Source organism: Coregonus lavaretus (assembly GCF_964263955.1).
Source record: "Coregonus lavaretus genome assembly, chromosome: 17".
NCBI lineage: Eukaryota > Metazoa > Chordata > Actinopteri > Salmoniformes > Salmonidae > Coregonus > Coregonus lavaretus.
Genome location: NC_140004.1, coordinates 11,652,781 through 11,661,991, shown reverse-complemented (window position 1 = coordinate 11,661,991; position 9,211 = coordinate 11,652,781). Strand labels below are relative to the sequence as shown.

Here is a 9,211-nt window from a genome sequence, read left to right as displayed (position 1 = left end):
GGAGATCAGTAGTGGGAGGTGCGCAATGCTGCAGACACCTGCTATTGAGACTCCGTTGCCTCTGCTTCCGTATTCATCCTTTATTTCATTCACCCATTTTCATAATCAGCAAACTTTTTGGGGGGCATTTCATTTGAATGCGTTCTTTTTCATTGAAACAAATATCAAACAAGTGGATGTTTCTAAAGGTTAAAATAATAACTATGACAATTTACAGCGCTCTCTGTATTTATTTGACTTTACTGTGCAACAAACAACCCAAAGTTAAAGACTCACAAAATAAGCTTATTTTATCTTCAGTGAACATCCATGAAAAGAAAAGGTTCATGACATAAGTTCAATTAGACCATGAAAAACAAATGTGAATTTTATACTCTAAACAAACACTTAACATTAGCTGAAAGACACCAAGGGCTGGATCCAAGCCACCCTTCCCTAGCAATTTTTACACAATATCTTTGTTTACCCACTATGTTTAGGCCTACATGCTACTGCATAAATATTGCCCTGTGCATTTGATTGAATCAAGCCCAAAGTCTCTAAGCCATTCTTGAAGTTAATTTAAAATTAAACAATTGAGAACTAATATCTAATAAATTATCATAATGGTTATGTAGCGCTCTACTTGTTCCCAAACTGTTCTATGTAATGATTACCTATCTGGGGTCAAGGGCCTGTGACTGGCACTGGGAGAGAATCTCTTTGGCAACAAAACATAATGAATCACATTTACTTTGGAACTCAAAGAGTTCACTCCTTTATACCCAAGCATTTTTAACCTCAATGTCTGGCTCATCAGACCTGCGTTCAAATACTATTTGAAATCAAATAGTTTGCTTTCATCAGTCTGGGGTGTCCAGTGAGTGGGGTTTGCACTTTTGGGACATTTAATATGATTTCAAATAGTATGTGAACCAAGGTCTGTTGCTTATACACACCCTTAGTAGAGGAAGATGACACACCCCAAACTTTAGCTGTAACAAAGTGTTATGGAATGGCCAACACTTCCCATGGTGATCCAACATTCATTGCCTGTGTTTCTGGGTAAAGAGAGAGGTTTTCATCAAACATTGAACGGGAGATTGACTACAGCAAATACAAACAAAACAAATTGTATCTGCTTGAAACAGCAGTGTTGCCTCTCTCGGTGCCGTTTTCTGTGCAGAGCAGTTTGATGGCTCCACCGCTCTGTGGGGTGGAGAGGGGTAGGGGGGTTGTCCACTTGTCTCTTTCACCCCTGGTGTTCAAGTCCCCCATAGGCATAGAAAGAATGGGTTGTTACAAATCAGTCTCCACGGAAACATCGCCAATCCAGTCCCCATGGAAATTATCCAGCGCTGGTACCGTACCAATATTCGGAAGCATCTTCTGTTTGAGAGCACAATAGTTTAAGTGACATCAAGCATGTGTCTTAGCATCCTGTCTCAGAGTCCCTTTATCAGTTTCAGGTGCATTTCACCTCAGAGGTTGGAGCAGAGATTGCTTCTCTCTGGTCTCTGATTGAAAATATGCATGTTGAGATGAATCCACTCAAAGAGATGCATGTTGGGAGTCAGTGCCAAACCCTTCCTATCTGCCATTGATCTTTGATTGAGTGGATGACTCAAAGAGAAACATGGGGAACCAAGCAAAAATTGCAACGTGTCCTTTTTATGTTCAGATCCCTGCCAGGGCAATACAGAAATTTAAATGTAGTATATATATTTTTTACTAAAGGGTCTTCATCTTGTTGACTGTGTGAGAGAGTAAGAGAGGGGTATGTTAATTAAGTGCATCTTACCACCCTGTTCCACAGCTTAAGAACAAATTAGTTAATTTAAATTGTGGTTTTATATATGAATAGGATTTGGTTTACCACAATATAGTTTAAAAGGAATTGGAACTAGTTTGTAAGAGGCATGTGTATTTTAACCCTGGGAGGGGGTAGAGACCAGTGTTGCCAACTTAAAGTCGCTATATTCAGACCCCCACATCAACTTTTATTTGTCAAAGTGCCTAGCGACAAATTCAGCTACTTTTCAGGCTGCCTTGGAGAGTTGTCAGAGTTTGGATACCATTTAGTGACTTTTCCCACTCAATAATGCCGCAAATGAAAGTGAGAAAAGCTGCCTTTGCAACAGAAGTCACAGCAACACCACACACACAGGCAGAGAAACATAAGGGGAGGGGGTGTGCAGCGGGAGAAGGGGAGAAAATGTCATGGTAACAGCAAAACATCATCTAGCGACCTCTAGCGACAAATCAAGCAGCCAATAGCAATTCTCACTAAATAGTTGGCAACACTGGTAGACAGCATACATGCCAGATTGGTGTCATTATAAAGCATTTGATTCTGTTGAACTGTTTAAAACTGCCTCCTCAAATGACTGAATAAGAAGAATGCCATGATAAACCATTAAATAAATCTGACCCCCATACAGCTGTTAAAAACGGTTAGAATCCCTGCTTCAGGTGTAGAGCGCCTTAATAGGATATGGCATGTTTGACAGAGATTAAAACAAATCTCAAGGTAAAGTAAGTGCTATGGGAAGCCGTCAATAAGGGATGGATCCAGCAAGAGAGTGAGTGTGTGTGTGTATGCGCACGTGGTAAGGAATCAGAAAGTAAGGATAGGAGGAGGCTGCAGCAGAGTCCTCGGTAGAAAGGGTGTGTGGAGGAGCGGGATAAAAAGCGAGAGGAGGAAGTTCATGACTCTTCATTGCCCGAGTCTTCCTCATCATTTAAGCAGTCCCCCCCCTCTCCGGCCATCTGGCCCCCAGCCCCACCCCCTGCTTCTGCATCATCGTCGTCTTCCTCCTCCTCCTCCTCAATGTCATCATCGTAGAGGTCGTCGTACAGCAAGTCCGAGCTGCTGTCGTGGGAAGGCACTTTGGTCTGGATGCAATACTCTGCCAGCGTGGTAGGGACCTTCACCCCGTCCCGCTCCGCCTCTACTTTAGTGGACACTACCTGCTTCCTGAGAGAAAGAGGGAGACAAAGACAGCGGGAGAGAGAGAAAAATAAAGAGAGGGAGAGAGCACAACAGACAGTAAATACAATGTCAGACAGACAGACACGAGTGAAAGAGAGAAAGGTTCCAGGTAGAAAAATGAAGTGATTGATTGTACTGAATTTGCATGTTTAGTCGTATGTGTGTAAAGGAGCACATTGTTTTTCATTGTGTGTTAAAGAGATAATTTTAAGTACCTGATGATCTCGGCATACTCTTTGTCCTTGCCCTTGCTCTCTCTCCATTTGCGGAACATAACAGAGGCATCGACATTGGCCGGGGAGAAGGTGTTGGGCTCATTCAGCAGAGAGATCACACTCAGTAGGATGGTCCTGAACACAGACATATTCATATACAAACATGCAGATACAAACAGTGCACAGGTAAGGTCACAGGTGAGTACATCTGGGCCGTGTTCACTAGGCACGTTACAGGTACATTCAGTTGATGAAACATTTAGCTAAGTTTTACAACAGTACGTACTGAAAGACACATTCTCCCGAAATGTTGCGCACCATTCTTCAACTTTTAGGTATACGGTGCATACGGAAGGTTTTCAGACCCCTTTACTTTTTCAACATTTTGTTACATTACAGCCTCATTCTAAAGTGGATGAAAAAGTTTTTTCCCTCAACAATCTACACACAATGCCCCATAATGACAAAGAAAAAACAGGTTTTTATACATTTTTGCAAAAGTATTAAAAATAAAAAACTGAAATATCACATTTACATAAGTATTAAGACCCTTTACTCAATACTTTGTTGAAGCACCTTTGGCGGCAATTACATCCTCAAGTATTCTTGGGTATGACGCTACAAGCTTGGCACACCTGTATTTGGGGAGTTTCTCCCATTCTGAAGTTCTGTCAGGCTAGGGAGCGTTGCTGCACAGCTATTTTCAGGTCTCTCCAGAGATGTTCGATCGGGTTCAAGTCCGGGATCTGGCTGGGCAACTCAAGGACATTCAGAGACTTGTCCCGAAGCCACTCCTGCATTGTCTTGGCTTTGTGCTTAGGGTCGTTGTCCTGTTGGAAGGTGAACCTTCTCCCCAGTCAGAGGTCCTGCGAGCTCTGGAGCAGGTTTTCATCAGGGATCTCTGTACTTTGCTCCGTTCATCTTTCCCTCGATCTTGACTAGTCTCCCCTGCCGCTGAAAATAATCCCCACAGCATGTTGCTGGCACCACCATGCTTCACCGTAGGGATGGTGCCAGGTTTCCTCCAGACGTGACGCTTGGCATTCAGGCCAAAGAGTTTAATCTAGGTTTCATCAGACCAGAGAATCTCGTTTCTCATGGTCTGAGAGTCTTTAGATGCCTTTTGAAGAACTCCAAGCGGGCTGTCATTCGCCTTTTACTGAGTGAGGAGTGGCTTCCATCTGGCCACTCTACCATAAAAGCCTGAATGGTGGAATGCTGCAGAGATGGTTGTCCTGGAAGGTTCTCCCATCTCCACAGGGGAACTCTGGAGCTCTGTCAGAGTGACCATTGGGTTATTGGTCACTTCCCTGACCAAGGCCCTTCTCCCCCGATTGCTCAGTTTGGCCGGGCGGCCAGCTCTAGGAAGAGTTTTGGTGGGTCCAAACTTCTTCCATTTAAGAATGACGGAGGCCAATGTGTTGCAGACATTTTTTGGTACCCTTCCCAAGATCTGTGCCTCGACACAAACCTGTCTCGGAGCTCTACGGACACTTCCTTCGACCTCATGGCTTGGTTTTTGCTCTGACATACACTGTCAACTGTGGGACGTTATATAGACCGGTGTGTGCCTTTCCAAATCATGTCCAATCAATTGAATTTACCACAGATGGACTCCAATCAAGTCGTAGAAATATCTCAAGTATGATCAATGAAACAGGATGCACCTGAGCTCAATTTCGAGTCTCATAGCAAAGGCTCTGAATACTTATGTAAATAAGGTATCTTTTTTTTTTTATATATAAAATTGCAAAAATTAATAAAAACCTGTTTTTGCTTGTCATTATGGGGTATTGTGTGTAGATTGATGAGGAAAACATATCATCCATTTTAGAATAAGGGTGTAACGTAACTAAATGGGGACAAAGTCAAGGGGTCTGAATACTTACCGAATGCACTGTATCTAATCAAAACATCTTCAAAAATAAAACTACACCTCAGGTCGCATGCCTTTGACGTCTAGCCAACAGGCTTAGCTTACCTTATCAGATGGACCCAAAGTCTCCAACATCGTTCGGGAACCAATAAAACAAGCACATTCCTGCTGAAGAGATATGGTTGCAGCCTGGAGCAAAACAATATACCATCCTTGCGCTTCTGTTCGAGCTGGTAAACAGAAAGCTAACTGAGCTAACTAGCTTTTTGGAGAACTGTAGCGTAGACTAGTTTGCGTGGTCGGCGTAGTGATGTGAAAAATGTTGCGACTAATGTTGTAGTTCCATTTCTCTGACAGTTAGCGACTCATTAGCAACTGACTTATTTTGAGCACAAAGTCTATATAATGCATAAACCTAATGTTAACTGATTGATATCTCATAGAACAAAACATATTAGATCTCCTATGTTGACCTCTGACCTTATTTTCGGCGTATATCCCAAAACGCCATTATTTTCCCCATAGCAATCTCCAACAATCCAGAGGGAGAAAATACCAACTCATTTCCATTTTTTAGGACTACAAGCTGGCGAGCTCTATAATTGTTCCCATTTAGTGAATGAGACCTCTGACCTTTGTGGATGACCCCAAGCAGCAAGTAATGTATTTTATGAAAGACAGTTGAGCCACCAGACAGTTGAGCAACCATCATTACGTTTGTCAACAGGTCATTCAGAACAGGGCTGTGTCTGTTCACTAACGTTTGCTAGGTTTCTTTCATCCTGAACGCAGCCCAGGTGTTGCCAGGTGTTTTACCTGACATTCTGGGTGGGGTTCCATCTCTCAGAGGGGAGCTCTCCGCTCTGGGGGTCGTCAACAGGGGGGTGAAGGATGGAGATACACACTTCCCCATTCTGTAGACAAGCAACAAGTTACACTCCACAGCAAGACCAACAATTCCCCATAAACGCATATAATCACATAAAATCAAGACACAAACATACAATGTGGTATACATCACCTCATATATGTTGGGGTGCCACATCTTTGTGAGGAAACGGAAAGTAGGTGGAGAGTAGGGGTAGTCAACTGGAAACTTAATGTGTGCCTGGGAAATTAGAGAGAGAGTCAGTGATGTGTGAGGGAAGGAATAATCTGGCTTTTCACAAATAGTGTGTTACATATCGACACCCACTTGAGGGTGGTGGCAAGTTCCTCCTGGGTGACAGCTTAAGCCTCAGTTGTAACAAAATATTGCAATGTTTATTTATATGGTCAATAAAACTATGGAAAGGCTACAAGTGGTATGCCAAGTTTGGGAAACACTGCTCTCTAGGCAGGGGTACCGTTATTGTCTACATATAAATATAACAAAAAAAAAGTGTGTTAGTATATGCTAGAAGTACTGTTTGGATTCTCGTTATTTTATTGATATACTTGCTATGCTCTAGACTAGAGTTAGCTATAGGTTCCGGATTAGGTGTACTGCCCACAGACATGACAGAGGAAATCCTCCCTCACCTTGAAGTATCCTCCCTCGTAAAGTGTATTGGGGGGTCCAAATATGGCCACCTCCCAGTTGTACAAGTCGGACTCTTCTACTGGTGTGATGCGGAAACCCTCCACTGGTTCCTCTTGGAGAGACTTCAGTTCAAGCATTAGTGCCTTCTGAGAACTTGGCATCTGCTGCTGTGCCATGGTGACCCAGTGGCAATGAAGACTGGCTGAAAACCGGACGACCCCGTTTGCACTCGCTCTTTGGAAGCTTTCTTAACAGCCAGACAAATAAAACAGGACCAATTCAAATTGCTCGTCCCAACAAGCAACAGCTGGTAGTCATATAGAGGGGATGCAAGCACTACCCACCACGTCTAGTTGGTAGCTAGGTTAGCTAACGCTATCCATCCAACTGTGCAGCCTGCTCGAAAACGTTAGCTAGCTAGCTCCAGCAGCGAGGTAAACAAAGCGACAAACTGCTGCTAGCTCTGTTGACAGTTCTGTAGATAATGAGGAAGCTGCTTTTGGTAGAGACTAAAATATTCCTATACGGTTTTATGACGTGTCAAATGTTTTAACGCCGCATATTCCTCAATATGAGCATATGATATGTTATGGTTTTATTCTGGAGGGAGGGGTGGTCGGGTGGTGCCGTTTACAAATTATCTTCTATCGCTACGTTCAAAATATAGCTTGCTAGCGTCTTTGATATCCAACCATTTTAACTTGTGTCATAATGTTATAACGAAAAGTATAATTAGACGACAAAGGGTGTTTCAAAAAATGTTCCCATGTCATTTGTCCGTTCTCTGTCGATACGTCTCGGCACGTCCTGCGGGTTGTTTTCAGTCATTTGTTTGTGTGCGCGAGCATAGAAAGCTGCTCCATTAGTCTCAAACTCATCAAACGTTTATGATTTAGCTTTAATGCCGTCCGACCAGCAGAATCTATTTAAAATAACTACAGTGGTATACATTAATCCACGTGTGCAGGAACTTCATTTTCTCTCTCTCGTTCCTCACTTCGCAGTTTGCTTTCGGCAGATTCCAATGCACTTGCTGCCTCGCGCACTAACTGTGTGAAGCTAGCCACTTCTTCTTCTTCTTCTTCTTCTTCTTCGATGAGGTTTAAGGGCAGTTGACATCCAATAAATGTTGCATTACCGCCACCTACTAGACTGAAGTAAAACTACCTTATATTTAGCTTGAAAAAAAATAAGAATACAAAAATAAATAAATAAATAAACAAATACCATCTAACCCTACACTCACTAAAAACCCACCACCCTACTCCACTATTTAAATCTATTTAGTCCTACCTCAGGCCAACAGCCTGAAAGGAAGGGCCACCACCACTTAACACACCCTGTAACTCTTCTGACATTAAGTCTCGCACACCCAAATCCCTCTCTGCAGCTGCCACCACAACCTCCATTTTCTGTAACTTAGGTTCCATCCCTGCAGTACAGTTGATAACCATTGCTATAAATGCAAAAAATCCAATCTTACTGAAACATACAGTGGCTTGCGAAAGTATTCACCCCCCTTGACATTTTTCCTATTTTGTTGCCTTACAACCTGGAATTAAAATGGATTTTTTGGGGGTTTGTATCATTTGATTTACACAACATGCCTACCACTTTAAAGATGCAAAAACATTTGTGTGAAACAAACAAGAAATAAGACAAAAAAAAACAGAAAACTTGAGCGTGCATAACTATTTACCCCCTCCCCCCCAAAGTCAATACTTTGCAGAGCCAGCTTTTGCAGCAATTACAGCTGCAAGTCTCTTGGGGTATGTCTCTATAAACTTGGCACATCTAGCCACTGGGATTTTTGCCCATTCTTCAAGGCAAAACTGCTCCAGCTCCGTCAAGTTGGATGAGTTCCGCTGGGGTACAGCAATCTTTAAGTCATACCACAGATTCTCAATTGGATTGAGGTCTGGGCTTTGAGTAGGGCATTCCAAGACATTTAAATGTTTCCCCTTAACCACTTGAGTGTTGCTTTAGCAGTATGCTTAGGGTCATTGTCCTGCTGGAAGGTAAACCTCTGTCCCAGTCTCAAATCTCTGGAAGAGTGAAACAGGTTTCCCTCAATAATTTCCCTATATTTAGCGCCATCCATCATTCCTTCAATTCTGACCAGTTTCCCAATCCCTGCTGATGAAAAACATCCCCACAGCATGATGTTGCCACCACCATGCTTCACTGTGGGGATGGTGTTCTCGGGGTGATGAGAGGTGTTGGGTATGCGCCAGACAGCGTTTTCCTTGATGGCCAAAAAGCTCAATTTTAAACTCATCTGACCAGAGTACCTTCTTCCATATGTTTGGGGAGTCTCCCACATGCCTTTTGGCGAACACCAAACCTTTTTGCTTATTTTTTTCTTTAAGCAATGGCTTTTTTCTGGCCACTCTTCCGTAAAGCCCAGCTCTGTGGAGTATACGGCTTAAAGTGGTCCTATGGACAGATACTCCAATCTCCGCTGTGGTGCTTTGCAGCTCCTTCAGGGTTATCTTTGGTCTCTTTGTTGCCTCTCTAATTAATGCCCTCCTTGCCTGGTCCGTGAGTTTTGGTGGGCGGCCCTCTCTTGGCAGGTTTGTTGTGGTGTCATATTCTTTCATTTTTTTAATAATGAATTTAATGGTGCT

The 9,211-nt window shown here is 43.0% G+C and overlaps 1 protein-coding gene across 1 annotated transcript; it reads right to left on the bottom strand.

Moving 5' to 3' along the window:
* Window positions 1-222: 222 nt before the first annotated feature.
* On the bottom strand, window positions 223-7,639 carry LOC311144286 (ubiquitin-conjugating enzyme E2 R2-like). The gene is made up of 5 exons (XM_084180301.1): window positions 6,584-7,639; window positions 6,084-6,170; window positions 5,879-5,976; window positions 3,187-3,321; window positions 223-2,956 (listed from the first exon to the last, which is right to left on the bottom strand). Exons 1-5 carry the CDS (start codon window positions 6,758-6,760, stop codon window positions 2,686-2,688), a joined length of 768 nt encoding a protein of 255 aa, XP_084036427.1. The 5' UTR covers window positions 6,761-7,639; the 3' UTR covers window positions 223-2,685.
* Window positions 7,640-9,211: the final 1,572 nt, after the last annotated feature.

Excerpts from the sequence above, each read along its gene's own strand:
- LOC311144286 (XM_084180301.1), bottom strand. The coding sequence starts at position 6,760 with ATGGCACAGCAGCAGATGCCAAGTTCTCAGAAGGCACTAATGCTTGAA. Across the intron at positions 3,322-5,878 it reads AACCCCACCCAGAATGTCAG|GACCATCCTACTGAGTGTGA; the intron begins GTAAAACACCTG and ends GTCTGTGTTCAG. Across the intron at positions 2,957-3,186 it reads GAGTATGCCGAGATCATCAG|GAAGCAGGTAGTGTCCACTA; the intron begins GTACTTAAAATT and ends TCTTTCTCTCAG.